General features: G+C 47.9%; 1 protein-coding gene and 1 long non-coding RNA gene across 8 annotated transcripts in view; one reads left to right on the top strand and one right to left on the bottom strand.

Moving 5' to 3' along the window:
• The window catches only part of MAP3K4 (mitogen-activated protein kinase kinase kinase 4), a 194,861-nt gene that overhangs the window by 146,473 nt on the left and 31,381 nt on the right, over positions 1 to 17,007 (bottom strand). For 5 of the 7 annotated variants that reach the window (XM_059714723.1, XM_019479786.2, XM_019479789.2 and 2 more), the window contains exon 1: positions 13,590 to 13,797. The exons of the other annotated variants lie outside the window; for them this stretch is intronic. Coding sequence is in view for 4 of the 5 variants with exons in the window: in XM_019479786.2 (XP_019335331.1) it covers positions 13,590 to 13,669 (80 nt within the window). In the remaining variant the exon portion in view is untranslated. Of the gene's footprint in view, positions 1 to 13,589; positions 13,798 to 17,007 lie in introns of those variants that run through there. 7 annotated transcript variants of the gene reach the window in all.
• On the top strand, positions 1,451 to 4,034 carry LOC132243987 (uncharacterized). The gene is made up of 3 exons (XR_009455593.1): positions 1,451 to 1,892; positions 2,240 to 2,294; positions 2,593 to 4,034. It is a non-coding gene; the product is annotated as an uncharacterized LOC132243987 (long non-coding RNA).

Below are 17,007 nucleotides of genomic sequence, written 5' to 3'. Positions count from 1 at the left end.
TAGGGCACACTTCTTTTCTGGATTAAAACTGGCATCACACTCACCCTGATACCCAATAAGGGGTGTGCATATATATTGCCAACTCCAGTCTCTCAAAGTAGGAATTTAGAAAACCAGGAAAAAACAGGCAGAAACCACCTGTGAAAAGCTTGGTTTAAATAAATGGCCTAACACCACACTAAAACGGAGGCAGAGGCAGTGATGTAATTCAGCTGAATGCTACCCGGTAGGACTCTCAAACATAAAACCAGCCTTTCTCTTCCTGCAATCCCTTGCCTCACTCACTCCATACCTTCCATCCTGTGCAACAACAAAACAGAGATTATACAAATCCTCCTTCAGTACACAGCCCATGAAATCAATTTTAATTCAGATGCCTAAACACCTTTATAGGTCCGGGCCTCAGATCTGCAATCTGATTCCTCCATTCATGGAAAGCTAAGACAGCAGAGGAGCTATGTCATTTCGATTTTCAAAGTGGACATTTTCACACCTGGGTATGTTATATTATTACTATGTAACTGGAGTCTGTCCAAGAGGTGAAAAAAAACATATATTACTGAATCCAGATCACCAGGAGAGGCCAAAATCTCTTTTATCAGGGATGCTCAACCTCGCAGCCTGTGGGCCAGATCCAGCCCCCAGCACCATGTCATCCAGCCCATTGATCTGTGGGGAGCCCCGCAGGCCATGGCCCTGCACACTAGATCAAGCACACAAGGCTCAATCCTGGTGCACAGTGGCCAGGAGGAGGTGGCAAGGGGCCCCCAGAGCCCGATCCCAGCCAGAGTCAGCACAGAGCCCAATCTGACCTGCAAACCAGTCCCACACAATTCATCTGGCCCACAGTGCCAAAACCATGAACACCAGCGTCCTAGATGAAAGAGATGGTAGAAAGCCTCAAAAACAAGTGCTGCTATATAATAGTTTAGTATCACTGAAGAATCAAGGTACAATCCAAACCTGAAGACTGAATGAGATCTTGTGGATCTGTACTTAAAAGACCAACATCCTTTGTCTGCAAGCTCTCCAAAATGCTCTCTACTCACTATACAGCCTGTCTCACTTGGATTAAAATTTATTTATGCACTGATATCATCCTAGCACCAAGTCCATCCTGGTGAAAGCAGCAGGGTCAAAATGTAACAGGAGACCCCATCCCTCTGTTACGTGAAGAAAGTAAGAGGGTAGCAGAAAGTAAACTACCAGCATATTATATTAGCAAAGCAAGGGCTCCTTGCAAGGAGACTAGCTGCAAAAGGCAGCAGGTAAAAGCGGCACAGCTAAATAGGCTGCAGGACTTAGCCTACATATTGCAGGCAGTAGAAGACTGGATTGCTGACTAGGGAGTTAGCAGCAGCTGGGCCTTATTAACAGCCAGCAACTGGGATGGGCAGGGCAAACGCCCTGTCAGGTGAGCAGAAGGGGGAGGAGAAAGGGCCACATAAACCTAAGCCAGGGACCCAAAGCTCAGACGCTTACAACAAAAGGATCTCTACAGAAGCAGTATTCAGGGAGATAAATTACACATTCTGTTTGTTAGGCCACAAGGTTTGGGGGTGACTTAAGGGGAAGAAACCAGGGACTGCTCCAGGGAGGATGCTAGTGAAGCACCCTTCAGTTTGTGGGTGGTTCCAAAGCCCCAGCATAGTGAGGTGAGGCTGGGGACACGGGAGAGGAAGACCAGTGACTCATGCCAGCATCTTGATGTCAGGCTTGGAGCCTGGCATGTACAGCACAGGATGCAGCCTGGAGCACTGAAACGGAGACTACTACCCAGAGAAGAGCCTAGAAGCCGAGCATGTGCTCCAAAGAGTAGCTTGTTGGCAGCAGGCGAGAGCAAGAGAGGCAGGCAGCCTGACTGGCATAGGTGTGTGCAAGGACCTGAAGGGGTATGTACCAACCTTGTTCAAGTGAAGGTGTGAGGATGAGCTGACTAGCAACTTAATGATGATGAGCAAGGCTCCAAAAGCTAAACTACAGTTCTCTGAAAGTAGCCTTCCAAATATATTAACGTTGACATCAAGATGTGGCAGGTGAAAATGTAAGATCAGACTAGGGAAGCAAGAGTAGGACAGTGGGCACTGTGTGACACCTAAGGGGAGCCACAGCCGTCCCTGAAGGCACAGCCTGTTACACAAATTCACGTAACTAGGGCAGGCAGACTTGTATGTCATCTGAATCCTGCCGGCACTTGACTCCATGCCCTCTGACCAATTTACCTTGTGGTTGCATGCAGATATGGAATAAGAGTCAAGAGAGGATTAACCCTCATGAGACTCTGCAATTGACAGGTACAGTAGTAAAAATACAAACTCTTACCACTACTGTTTGGGGGTTCCCCTCCAAAAACCACTTGCGCCATGACACCAGTATCTCATGGCCAGCAGTGCCAAATGCTATAGAGATGTACAGGAAAATGAGAACATACATCTGTGATGCATAAGAGCTTGGTCTTGGTCTTCTGGCCATGTGGAAAGCTAATGACATTTTACATACAATGGTTTGGGTTTTTTTTAATATTTGAGGGTTCTATAGCTGCCTACTGGGGTGTTACCAGCCACCTTAAAATGTTTGTTCATATACCTACAGCTGGGTGAGGACCATCACAGGACAGATTTGTGGTTTGCCATGCAGAGATGGGTTACTTGGAGCCATACTAAAGGTACCAAAAAGGACACTATACACTAGAAACAAGTCCATCAAGAGCAGAAAGGTGTTAATGAAATCCAGAGGATACAAGACTCAGAGGCTTCTGAAAAGAAAAACTGAACTGGGATCTGAACTAGGGCTGTCCTGTGCTGGAAGATGTAAAGAAGCCACTTGTAGGTGAAAAGTAGGTAAGTAATAAAGCAAGAATTTGTTAACCAAGCCAGATCAACAAGGTCTTTGGAGTAACTGAGCAGAACAAGGGGTGACAAGTCAAAAGCTTAGCCGTGGTGGCAGCAGTTAGAGCTCAGAACACTAGAACTCCAGATTACTTTCTCTCTCAGCTTGCTAGGGGGGAAAAGAAGTTTGACTCTGTGTGGTAGGTGGGTAAAATGGAAATATCCTGGACTATTAACTACTGGATGTCTGAAGGTTCCTTCTCCAGCAAAGACACTGGCTATTTCAAACATCAGTGATGCTTGTGGGCAAGGGAAAGAAGTGACAATGTGGAAGCCAACAGGGCAAAGATTAACCTATAATGACACAGATTTACAATGTCCTCATCTCTTTGGTCTGTGGGTACAGGGGCTCTTATCTTAGAGAAATAAATGGACTCTGGGTATGCCATATAGCACAGTGCAGTGCTGTGCACAAAGACCCCAGTCCATCTAGGTATTGGCTCACATACCAGTCTACACAGCACAGGGCAGTCCCAAGCAGACATACGTGATTCTCTGCATGCATTAGCTCCAGAACTAGATGCAGTATAGCCATATCAGCCTGGATGCAGTATCATACTAGTTTGCCCTGCTTCTCTTCAGAGCCAACTGACCCACAAGCAACCCTACACCAATTATACAGCTACTGGTATCTGAGCTATCTCTCTGCACAGGGCTACTTTGCACCACAAAGGCTTACCCTACAAGTCTCTGTGATCGGGTGAGAATCCTGGCTCTTCCAGCCCAAAGATGGAAAAAGTAACTACTACCTTAATGAGGTAATGGCTGGCTCTAAACCAGAGGTGGGTAAAATGTGGCCAGGGGGCCAGACGCAGCCCGCCAGGCCATTCTATCCGGCCCATGGGGCCCCTAAAAAATTTAGAAAATTAATATTAATCTGCCCTGGGCTGCCTGTCGTGCGGCCCTTGATGGCTTGCCGAAACTCAGTAAGTGGCCCTCTGCCCAAAATAATTGCCCGCCCCTGCTCTAAACAGCCCGGTGTGCTGTTTTCAGTACTGACATCTGGTCCAAGGCCTGAGGTCATTAGATTAGAAGTGAACTGTAAAAGTCCTAAAGAAGCAAGTTAGGAGGTAAGGAGACAAGTTTTGCATTTGTGCTTTTTTCAATATACTAGCCAGCTGCCCATCAAGAATAATGGGGGCGGAGGAGGCGGGGGGAGCATTTGAGGACAGAGCCCTATGCCCCCTCTTATCTGGGCATGCTCCCCCTTTCTCTCCTGCTGCTTGGGGTCCAGGCCCGCTCCCCCCACCCTTCCCAGCCACAGCAGCGGAGGGAGGGGAGGAGTGGGCCCAGGTCCAGGTCCAATGCAGGGAAAGACCAAGACCAAGGGTGGGGAAGCAGTGAGCCCGAGGGGGAAGAGGCCCGCTCTTCTCCCTCCCCTCACTGCTCCTGTGTCGGGCCGTGTCGGGGGAGAGGCCAGATCGGACCCGCTGCTCCCTCCTCACTGCCATAGCGGGCCGGCTTTTCCCCTTGCTTAGGCTAGGCGGCCCCCCCCCACACATTGGGCCCAGACCTACTCCTCCCCTCCCCCCACCACTGCCGTGTCATCCCACATTGGGCCCTGCAGGTGGCGATAACAAGAGGGGGCAGGGGTGGGCCGAAGCCACCACCGGTGGCATCGCCCCCCCCTCCCCCCATGGCAACCTGACCCCACTCCCCCCTGCACTGCCACCACCATCATCTCCAAGGAAGAAGGCAGGGGGTGAGGCCAGCTCTGGTGGCTTCTCCCCACCCTCTGCTCCATCATCGCCACCTGCAGGGAGCAGGGCAGGCGGAGGTGAGGCCAACACATCCCCTCTGCCCCTGCCATCATGGCAGCGCTCCACCACACCACCACCTCTTGTTTGAACACTTATCTGTTTGCCAATCAGAGCACAAATAAAGCGTTACGGACGGACAGACTAAATCTTTGACATATTCTAATGTTATAAGTCTCCCAGTCTGAGGTATTCTCGCTATCAACAAAATATCAGCAACTCCTTTAACAAACCTTTGGGCTCAAAAGCTTGTCCAACAGCATTCCCAACTATATAGCTTGTCCAATCAAAGACATCACAAAAATTACTGCCTCTCATACATTTCCTGGACAATTGCAACTATGACATCAACTCAGTCCTACTATCTAAAATCTACTGTCAGCTTTGGTTTTGGTTTCCATTCTTTGACAAGTCCATTTAAGCATCCTTGTCTTTATGAGACATCTCATTTGGGTCTTGTGAGGAAATAAATGCAGTGCCATCTAACTTCCTGTCCTGTCTGGGTCTGCAAGGAACAATGCTTTCTAGAACAGTGGCCAACTGGCGACACATGCCATAAGTGGCATGGGAAACGCACAAAAGGCTGGGGAAGGAACAGGCAGCAGTGACAGACAGGGCAGGAACCAGATTGCAGAACAGTAGTAGATCAAGCAGGGAACACAAGGCAGAAAGCTGAACAGCAGCTTAAGCAAGGACGCAGGACAGGGAGCCAAAACCAAAGCAGATTATCAGGCAGAGGAAGAGTGGCACTCAGGGAGGGTGGAAGGATAATTTGTGGCACTTCTGTCAAAAAGGCTGCTCCCTGCTGTTCTAAAAGGATGTGGTTGGCTAGCACGGGACCGATGCCCAGCTCTAAGCAGCAGCAAAATGAAAGGGACAAGACAGTATCCACTTTTCTGCTTCAATAAAAGAAGGAAAGAAGGACAAAAGGAAAGTTTAGCAGAGCTGACAAAGATGAAGTCAATTTTGTTTTAGCATTTCATGGAAAAGGTATAAGAAACACAGAAGGCAAATATTTTTAAAAGTTATGAGCAAGAGGACCATTCCAAAAAAAAAAAACAAGTAAGAAAGCGGTAGATTGGCAAAGAGCCTCTTCACTGATTGCAAAAGGCAGAATAAAATAATAACTGGAGACCCACCAGGTTTGGCAGAAACCATAACATTCTAACACTGTCAAAACCCTTTGTAGCAACTTCCAATAAGAACAGCTGTTTAACAGAAACATTTCCCCTACCATATATTCAGATGAAACTCCCTATAATAGCAAACAACCACTTAGGAGCAACCTAACATTAGTGCACCAACACTTGGCTATTAACATTTTTCAACTGTATCAGCAGATACAAAGTTTCTCTTAAAACCCACCTCAACTACAGGTCTCCTGACAGTTGGAAGTTTATTAGACATAAAGAACTATTAAGAGTATAGCATCCTGGGAAACATCCCAGCCTAAACGCCTCTCCTGGCAGCTTGCCACTGAAGGGAGGCTGGGCTGCTCATCATCAGGGTATCGCATCAGGTCCTTAGATTTCACTGACTCAATCACCCACATCTTTCTCACAGACTGCAAAGTAGAAGGTGTCTGGTAACGTTTTCAAAGCCTGCATACAGAATACCAAAGCTAACTTTCATTGTTAATCAAAAACTAGATCATGGTTTGTCTTTATGCTTACTAATGAAAATATTTAGTTGGCAGCTGATACTAAACAAAGCAAACATAAAATCAGAGATAATTTTAAAGCAACTAAAATGGTTTATGGAGAAAAACTGCTGGATGCCAGTTGCCCTGCAGATGCACTTATATTGAATGCAGACATGGCATTGTTAATGGTAAGTCAAGCTACAAAGCTGGAGAAGGAAGCTGAGCTACCTAGGTCTTCTGTCACAACAGGGATGTCAAACTCATTTGACACCACAGCACAGGGGCTGGATCAGACCCATGGACAAACCCCCCACCCTTACCATACCAGATACACCTCATGCAGCAACCGCTCCAGCCTTCCCAGGGCAGAGGCCATATGCAGCGCAGGTCCAGCTGGAGTGAGTGTTATATGCAGTGCAGTCTTAGACCAGCTAGGAGTAGGCACTAGATCCAGCACACTGAGAGCCCACAGACTCACTCTGCGTGCTGGATCTAGCATCTGCTCTGGCTGGTCTGGAGCTGCACCACATGCAACACCCATTCCAGGGCCCACACTGTACATGGCACTCTGGAACTGGAATATGGGGGAGGGTCCTAAACTGGTCCTATGCAGGGTCCCAGAGTATATGCTGCCTGCATGTAGGGCCAGTCTGTTGTGTGCCATGTGTGGCATATGGATCCACTCCGGATGCAGGGCCAGAACCAGACCAGATATGGCTTTGCAGGTCAGATCTCTGACACCTCTGTACTACACCAGTGTATGCAGATAGAACAGGGGTGGGCAAAATATGCCCTGTGTGCTGGATTTGGCCTGCCAAGGGATTCTGTCTAGCCCATGGAGGGTCCCTTGGTCCCAACCAGCCCAGGCACAGAGGGTAGCCCAGGCTGTGGCATGTGTGGCAGGTCCTGGCACCCCAGGTATACGGCAGGGCAGGAGTGGCAAGGCAGCCAGACTCCTGCAGCAGCAGTTCACTGCCCTGCTGCCGCTGCCAGCATCTCCCACCGCCACTGCCACCAGACCTGGGCCTGCTACCTGGGCACCTTGTCCCATCCACCTTGCACCCACTGCCAGGGCCACTGGACAGCACACATAGGCAGACAGGTTCTCCATGGAGCTTAGCTGAGTGAATGGGATGGGACTGTGAGTGGGCAGGGCCAGGACCAGGATTGCAGGACAGTGACAGCGCAGGGCTGGGCCCTGGGACAGAGCTGTGATCCACACCCTGCACATCCCTGCCTGTGGAACCAGCACTCATCACAGGGACATGCAGGGAAAGGATCATAGCTCTGACCCAGGGGCCTGGCCCCACACTGTCACTGCTCTACATCCTGGCCATGCCCACCTGTTCCACTCCTGAACTCTGCACCCTGCCCACCCGTGGCCCCATCCCACCTGCCCAGCCAAGTGTTCCCTGTCCTTGGGGGTCCCAGGCCAGTATCCATGGACACCCTGCCTGCTTAGTCTGGCATCCCCAGGAGAAGGTGCAGGATGGAGGGGCCCAAGGCCCAACAAGATCAACTGCCCCTGCTGCACCAGACCGGGTCAGCAGCCCCTCGTCCCACTCCTATCAAAACCCCAGCAGTTCACCAAAACACCTTAAGCAGCCTTCCAGCCCAAATAACTGTCCACCCCTGAGCTAGAAGCTATCAGATGAAATATTCAAGTAAGAGGATTTTTATATGTACTGTTTTTAAAGTAGTTATGAATGTATATATTTGCATGTAAAATACATATAGCTTCATCTGCAATTTCTTTAAAAATACCCAGTTTTCATGCACACTTGAAAGTGCCACACAGGCCACAATCAATAAAACCAACTTGCTCAATGGATTAAAAATTAGCGGCATATTCCTAACCTTTTAATTATAAATTCAGTTAATCTTTTTCACACCGATATGGTTTGCTTTCCACAAGGACCAACACTGCCAATAAAACCAACCTTGACACAGAAAGTACTAACTAACAAACTTGAAACAAGCAAAGCCAGCAAGCAGGACAGACTAATCTTTGTTGCTAAAGACATCTCAGATAGGGGTGGGGAGGTATAAACAAAAGACTGTGGCAAAAAAACTGGAGTTTTTTGGAAATATTCATGGAAATAAAAAGGACCAAGGCTCTGGAAACTTAGTTTGAACTTCTGTTTTAATAAATGGGCTAACGGCATGTTCATTTTTATTTTTTTTCATTGTTCCCACAAATGCAGTTGAGCAAAATACATATGTGAATTCAACTAATTAAAGGACCTTGGGCTTATCCGAGAAAGAGGTGCTCCACCATACTAAGAACCCTACACCGCCATTAAATCTCAATGGCCAACCTGTCAAAAAGTCTTCCAGGACAAAGTATTCTCCATGCTGTGCACAATGCTAACTTGTATCCTTTTTCCCTTATTCATGCCCCCAGATCTGTACAAGCAGAAAGTGAAGGCTACAGATAACCATGTCACAACTGCCTTGAGGCTGCTCTCCCCTTTGCCAGGGACAAAACTGGACCCCAAAGAAGGAATGCAGGGAACTCAAGGCCACTTTTCCCCTCTGCTCTGGATGCTATACCAGGAGATTCTTGGGCACAACTGAGAGTTGGGACCTAAAAGTGTAATACTTCTACCACAATCAAAAAGCATCAAGCAACTGCCTGCTTTTAAACCATATAAGCTAACATAATTTTTGGATTTAGAACTCCAGTAAAAAAATATTTCATTGACTACTGTCTTTAAACAACCTCATTCCAAAAACCTTCTAAGAGCATAGTTTCATTGCTGTCTTTCAGCATTCCATTCTGCACAACATTCAGTTCATCTTGCCCAAGATGCAGGTATCTTCTTGGCTCAGAGCCATTACTCTGAGACAGTGGTGTTTTTTCAGGAAAGAAAATAAAGAGTTGGGAGACACTGTATGCTTTTGGGGAAGGATTCTCAATCAAATGTTTTGGATATCTTGTGCATTTACTGATCTTTTATGATTCAGGGAAAAAATAAGTACACAGTGCAAAAATCACAGTAGGGCCAACAAACATACCACTTAGTCTTTGCACTAAAATTCAGAAACTGGCTAAAGCAATATAATGATTTACAAATGACAGAACATAAGAATCAACTTTTATTTTCCAAATGTAAATTGTATTACTTATGAAAAAAAGGCCTGAAGCCTGACTGAGTTTACTGTTTATTCCTCAAAAGAGACTGGTATATGCAGCACTAGTGCAAAGTTCCCCATCCTACCCACATGCCGCAACACTGACTTGAAGGACCAGCTGTAACTAAGAGGAAGGGGTGATGTTCTAAGAACAGAAATGTTCCTTGTTGACAATTTCTCTCTCATGTGCCATCAAATAGCATTCAAATATTGGTGACAAACTTCTCAATATTAAACTCAAAACTGAGCACATAAATGAAAGGGAGAACTGATTCAAACATCTTGTTTTGAAGATCAAAGGCCCCTTTCTGATCTGTGCAAAGCACCACTGACTTCAACAGGACTGATGGCATACAGATCCAATTGCAAGACTGAGGGTCTAGATCAGGGGTCAGCAACGTTTTTGGGCTGAGTGCCAAAAAACCCTGCAGCCTCAACTTGGAAGACACCACTGCCCCTAGCAAGTCAACGAGGGAGCTATGAGGGGCTCAATCCTTGTTGTGGCAGAGCAGCCCTGGCCCCTTCCCCACCATGCTCTTTGAGGCGCACGTGCAGCGGCAACCAGGAACAAGCCAGGCTGGGGCTCCAGATGCTGGTCCAGCGGCTTGCAGCCTCACAGCTTCCTGCTTCAAGCAACCCAGGCTCTGGGCAGGCTCCTGCCAGCAGCCATAGAGCCTGGGCTGGTCGCAGCAGGGCTTGCAGCCTCCCTACCACCTGCTGCAGGCAGACCAGGCTCCACAGCCAGCAGCAGGGACCTGCCCAGAACCAGGACCTACTATGACAATGCCAAGCAAAATGGTTCCACATGCCATGCTCCAGAACATGTGCCACGGGTTACCGACCCCTGGTCTAGATCAGTGATTTCTCGACCCCACCATAACTTTTGTGAATTGAGCAGCACTCCACTTCAAAAACTAATTTACTACTAGGGGTGCACCAATAAAGACTTTCTGGTCTGATACCAATGGCCAATTATAATTCCATACTGGCCAATACCAATCCGACTGCCGATATGCAGCCCTGCAGCTTAGAGAGCAGCATCCAGCTAAGTTTGTTGGGGGCGAGGGTTGGGGGAGAGGGAAGCAGATCAAGGCCCCTGTGGTGAGAGAGAGAGTGAGGCTGGGGTAGGTGCTGCCCAGCCAGGGTGGGAAGCAGGATGGAGCTGCAAGCAGCTCATCTGGGGGCCATGGGGGGGGGTGCAGCTCCTGTGTGCATCCCGGGGCAAGCATGGGGGGGGGGGGCGTATGCCTCAAAGATCTGTGTGTGGCAAGGGTGGGCTGCCGCTGTGGGCAGCAGCAGGCTCTTCCTGGTGGGGGGGGGGGGGGGGTTGAGTCAAGGCTGCACTCGGGCCAGGTGGCAGCGGCACTGGGAGGGAAGCATACGGAGGGGGCTACAGCAAATTTTGGGGTGGCTGTAGCCCACCTCATAGCCCCCCTCCCAGTGCCTACACCACCCACCCCACCCCCACCTGCCCCAAGCATGGGCTGGGCTCAACCTCCCTCCAGAAAGAGCCCAGCGCTGTTTTGGCCCTGGCCCCAGCCCTCAGCGGCAGCCTGCCCTCACCCAATGCACAGATCCATTGGGGGGGAGGGGCACATGCCCCCCATGCCTCCCCTGGGGTGCACACAGCAGCAGGAACTGCCCCCCCCGTGCCTCCATCCCATGCCCCACACCAACTGGGCAGTGCCTGCGCCTGTCCCCGCCCCAGCCCCACTCCCTCCCTCCCTCACCGTGGGGGCCTCAATCTGCCCCCTGCCCCTTCTCCCCCACAAACTTACTAGCCGGACACTGCTCTCCAAGCTGCCAGGCTGGCCACATACGTGCTGCGGCTGTGCACACGTACACAGCATTTATCAGCAACATTATTGGCCACATCAACCGAAAAAAGCCAACTGCCAATAAAGTCAATTTCCCTTTCATCAGTGCAGATACGATCTGGACCGATTTATCAGTGCACCTCTATTTATTACAGCATTTACTTCCTTCCATGGGTTGAGAGGTGGGGAGGGAGCAGAGGAGTGGCCAGGCAGGGACGCACCCAAACCTGCACTTAACTCCTCACATCTCCCATCACCCTTCAAAGGATCTCCTGGCACTGGTGACACAGCACTCTGATTGATAATTACTGGCCTACGTGTACCAGCAACATTTACCTCTATTTTAATTCTCTTTGACACCTCAGAGTAGCCTGCTCATGTTTCTTTAAATAAGTGGAAGCATGTGCTCTACAGACTTTTGGAAAGAAATCACTTTGCCCTACAGAGAATGATGTCAATGTACACAGCAGGCAGCAAGATCAATCAGTGGAGAACACACAGCTACCCCACACAAACTAAGACTATCTCATTGTTTTGACTACCTCCTTCCTACCTACTCCCATCTACTCACACTGAAAAAACTGAAGTACTTCATTTTCATTTGTTGGGTACAGTTGCCACCGCACTATCCACACCCACATCCGACTCGCATAAACTGTCTTTTAATAAGCAGGATCCAGCAGAGGTCAGAAGTGGCCCTAAACAGGAAATGCCTGGGCCTACTTCAGTCACACAGGAGACTAAACTACTTTGTGCAAAGACACTAAACTTGACTGCAGATTTAGGGTACTAGTGTTACACCAGTTTTGTTTTATTTTTTGTTTGTTTGTTTTTAATCTGCATTACTACGTTAAAGTACTTGGAGAACTGAGTGCCTTTTCCCTGTTTCTATTTATAAACATAAAGCCAGTTACATTTGATTACACTCTTTAAAAAATAACAGCAGGAGGCATTTATGACTTCTCTTTCAGTAAATTATTTTACTTTTAAATGCACTGAAGCAAATCCAAACCAGTTACCATTCAGCCAGACAGCATCAGTACCAAATAGACGCATGCTGAATCATCACTTCCCTTTTCACACCTTGCAACAGTAATAAAACAGCAACTTTAGGATGAACAGAAAAGAGACAGCACCTAGATCTTTTACACAGCACCTGGAACGCAGCATGCCTGACTCTTTCCTTTCCGCTACTAATTGGACACACTGAAGAGTTTTAAAAAAACTGTTTCCTGCTTGCCTCCTGGTGAGAAATCAAGTGCATCAACAGGATGTTGTTATTATAAAAGAAGGAATAATTGCTAAGGAATTAGCAACTGGGGAGTTATGCAACCATTCTCCAGCCAGTTGGAAACATGAAGCCCGGGAAGTTCTTTGCATCCCTGTTTCCCGGGCGGGGGCAGCAGGGGAAGGGGGGCCAGATGGGGGTTGCGAAAAAAAAAGAAGTCCATGGGTACTTCAGCACATTCAGGTGGCCACAGCAGCTCTGGAAGCAGAAGAATGCCAGCCTTTGTAGGAGCATTTCTAATGGTGGTACCTCCCGCCAAAGTTATCTAGTGCAATGTTGCTAAGAGCTGGGGGAAAGGGGGCAGAAAGCAGGCCCTTCCAAGACCCACAGATGCCTGGAAGGGCCAGAGGGCTCCCTGGCTTCTCAACTCCCTGGTTCTTCTTGCAGCTCCTATATGTACACACACACACACACACACACACACACACACGAGTGTGCGTGCATCCATGTGTGTGTGTCTGCATCCATGTGTGCATGCATGCATATGCGCGTGCACACTTGTGCATGAATCCATGTGTGCGCATGCAAGCCTGTGCGTGCATGTGTGCATGTGCATATGTACGCATGCATGCGCATCCTTGTGCATCCATATGTGCATGCATGCATGTGTGCGCGTCCATGTGTGCATGCATGTGTGCGCGCACGCTTGTGCGCGCATCCTTATGCATCCATGTGTGTGCATGCATGTGCATGCACGTGTGCGCGTGTGCATCCTTGTGCATCGATGTGTGCATGCATGTGTGCGCACATGCCGGTGCATATGCGTGTGCATGCATGCAGGTGTGTGCACGTGCTCATGCCTGCGTGTATGTGTGCATGTGTGTGCATATATAAAGCCCCAACACCTCCTTGCAGGTGGCGGCAGGGCCCGGAGGCTGAGGCCCCGAGTGGGGCCGCCGGCAGTGCCCCCGACTCCCCCCCCCGCGAGCGGCAGCTTCTGCGCCGCAGGGCATCTCATCCACCCGACGGGCTGCTCCGGCCCGCGAGACAGGACGCTGCGCCCCGGGGCGGGGTGGGGGACCGCAGGTGGCTGCAGCAGCGGCCCGGGCGCCTCGTACTGACCTCCCCGGCGGCGGCGGCTCCGCCATGGCGGCGGCGGCGGAAGCAGGGGGTGGCGGCAGCTCAGCGACGTCCCTCCTCATGCGGCCCCGAGCGGCGGGAGCCTGCGGCCCAGGGGGAGGGGGCGGGGGGACGGACGCTACCCGGCGGCGGGGCCCCGTTGGCCCGCAGCCGCCCGCGCCGCCGCCATCTTGGAAGCAGTTCAGGCGAGCGGCGAAGCCGGGAGCATCGCTACGGCGAGCGGCGAGGGACCGGCCGCGCCACTGGCGTCACGCCTGAAGTTGGTGGGGCTGGAAAGGCGACAGCGCCCGAGCTCGGCACTACGCCGCCCCCAAGCCGCAGAAGGGCTCGCGCCTCCTCGGCGGGGCTACACGGCGGAGGATGCTGTGCTCCCACCCGCCTTGAGATCAGCTCCCTGTGCCTGGCAAAAGGTGTTTGGGTCTGAAAGCCTTTTCCAACTGTTTAGTTGGTCTAATAAAAGAGACCGCATTTACCCAAAAAAAACCTGGTCTGTCTCTGTCCTTAGACCACCTCAGTGTTACCAACTCTCATGATATATATAGATATACATAAATATATAAATGTATAATATACAAATATAAATGTGTGTATACATCTTATGTTTGTGTGTATGTATATACATGTGTGTAAAAACAACTATATAAATATAAAAATAAATATAAATACATATAAACATAAATATAAAATATACATATAAAATACAGGTTTCAAGAATGTGAAAACCTTAGCTCTTTCTTTTAGATATATACATATAGATATCTATCTAGATCTAAATCTATATATTTCTATAGATATATCTATATAGACAGAGATGGGTCCCTGCTGCCGTGTGTGTGTGTGGGGGGGGGGGGAGAGTTTTCACATTCCCAAAGCATAGACTTCAAGAACAACTCCAAAAATCATGGGAGTTGGAAACACTCCAACATGGCTACAACCAACAACCACTCCCAGCGCTGGCAGCAGTGTTTCTAGTCAGACAGGGCTGACAGAGTCACTTGACTTCATTGATTATTAAAATCTACCTGCCCCTTCTAAACTCTCCATCACCCCGCTCTCCTTTTTAATGGCCTTGATGTTCCAGTGATCCAGCTAGCCTTCCCCCTGCAAGCCTGCTCTCCCTTCACTGATCCTGGTAATGCGGCTCCTAGTTCACCACCCTGATGATGGTTTTTAACTCATGTCAGTAAAGTTATATTTGTCTTTGCTCCAATTGGAAATTGAATGATGCAGCCCTAGGGCCCTGGCATTTTAAGAACACTTCTAGTTTTGTTTTACCCATGGAAAAAATTCTGTGTTGTGTTATATGGGATGATGCCCCTCACTATCTTCACCCCTCTTTTGCATGTGCCCATGCTCCACAGGGAAGTTAATGTGCAGTAAGCCAGGGTGCGACGTGAGAGCACTCTAGTTACTCTTTGTTAATTCCCTGCATGGATACTCTTAGAAAACTCAAATCAAAGGTCTAGGGTTAAGGCAGAGCAGTTTCTTTAACCAACAGCACACAAGGGAGTAGTGTGGCTAATATCAGGTCTGGTCTCTGACTCTCCCAAGTACTTAGTTGCATTACATTTGACTGGGGACAACCTTTGACAGGAGTCCAATGCAGGACAAACTCACTTCTGAAGCCATAGTAAGGTTCGCCAACATGCTCTTCCCCTTTTGAAGGACATGCTCTGTTTCTTTTTTATTTATTTATCATTGTTGAGCTCTGGTCCTTCTAAAGTTCATGGCAGCATTCATTATCCAGCAGATTATAACAAGAAAGAAAGCAGAACCACATTAATCATCTGAAACTACAGACAACATGTAAGGAAGAGAAAATGCCACTCCCTGGACTGTAACTTGGTTAGAAAACCAAAATTAAAGCTCTCACAGTATACACAAGTGCCATCGGATGTTTAATTATGATTTAACTTTTTATTGGGATAAACTTTGTCCCATTAATGTCCGAGACGTGCTGTATAAAATATACATTCTGAAGGATAAGCGGAAAAAGGGAGAAATTCAAATCAGAGCCAGGTTCTGTTTTATGCCCAGTCCCATCATAAAACTAAACTTGTAAAATATGTACAAAATCTATTTATAATTCCATCTCATGGCAGTCCCTACAGCAGAATCTTACCTGATGTGTGAAATGCTTTATACATTATGTCCACTCACCCAGAAATATCCCAGTATAATTTCTTCTTTAATATTGTGTTTAAATTACTTAAGCAGTACATGCTAATTTATATTTTTGCATGCATCTTATGGATGATGTTAGAATCAGTTTTCAAAATAAAAAATATGGAAAATATTGCTAATATAATTAATCATCTTTGTTAAAGAATCAATGGCAAACTGATCAGTTTAATCTGCTGGTTTCTAAGCCCTAGTGTAATGACGTATGTGCTGGGAAATGTTTGCATCTCAAAGAAAATGTTTTAATGAAAAAAATAATTCTAAACATATTAGGTTTTACCTATGCCTGGAATTTAAAAAAAAACAATCAAAGATGAAGTTTAATTTACGATTTGAGTCTGTAGTTATGAACAGATTAACGAATTATTTAGAGTTAAAAGGGAGGGACTTCCTATGTGTCAACTGTCCTGTAATAACTATTTGTCATGTTTAATCCTATTTTGTGGTATGTGGAAACTAAACCACGATAATTTATAAAGGGGGAGGAGGGAGGAGGAAATGTCCCAACATAGCTTTTTCTTACTGTGGGATAGAAGCAGACAAGAAACAGTTACCATAGATCAGTAGGTCCCCCCACCTTTTAACTTGGTGTAATTTGTTCTTTTGTCCCTAGCCCTATGAATATGTAGAACAAACTGTCATTTGCTATTCATTTTACCATAAATTAATTTAAATATATTTAATGGCCAATGAATAAACGCACTGCACCCTCAAGCATAGTCTTACCTCTTGCATTACCTGTCTCATCATCACTTTAACAACTCTCATCATCATCACCTTGTGCAACATAGTCCCAAATAATGTTACCTTTGGTGCCATCATTTTGTTCAAGATTTCAGAGAAGTGGTTAGCTGTGTTACTCAGAAGTCAGGCAGAAGGTAGGGCAGGGTGGCACCATAGGGTGCCTGTACACATGCGGGGACACTGCTCCAATGTGCTGTAATTACAGTACATCAGAGCAGACTTGATTAATCAAGTCTGCTGGAGTGTGCTAATTAGCAAGCCTCAGCAGCCCCTGCATCTTGTGTATTATTCAGCATCCCCACAGTTCAAAATGGCAACGGAGGTGCTTTAAAGTTCATTGAACACTGCCATTTTGAAGCACAGGACACTGAATACATGAGACACTGTGGGAGCTTTAATGTCAGTGGGTCTCAGAGCTGCTTTAATTAAAGCGCCCCCCCACTACCCCCCAGAGCATGTGTAAAAACACGCTTAG

This window comes from Alligator mississippiensis, chromosome 1 (genome assembly GCF_030867095.1).
Source record: "Alligator mississippiensis isolate rAllMis1 chromosome 1, rAllMis1, whole genome shotgun sequence".
In the NCBI taxonomy this organism is placed as follows: Eukaryota; Metazoa; Chordata; order Crocodylia; family Alligatoridae; genus Alligator; species Alligator mississippiensis.
Note: the sequence above shows the minus strand (reverse complement) of the source record. Positions and strands in the feature narration are given on the sequence as shown.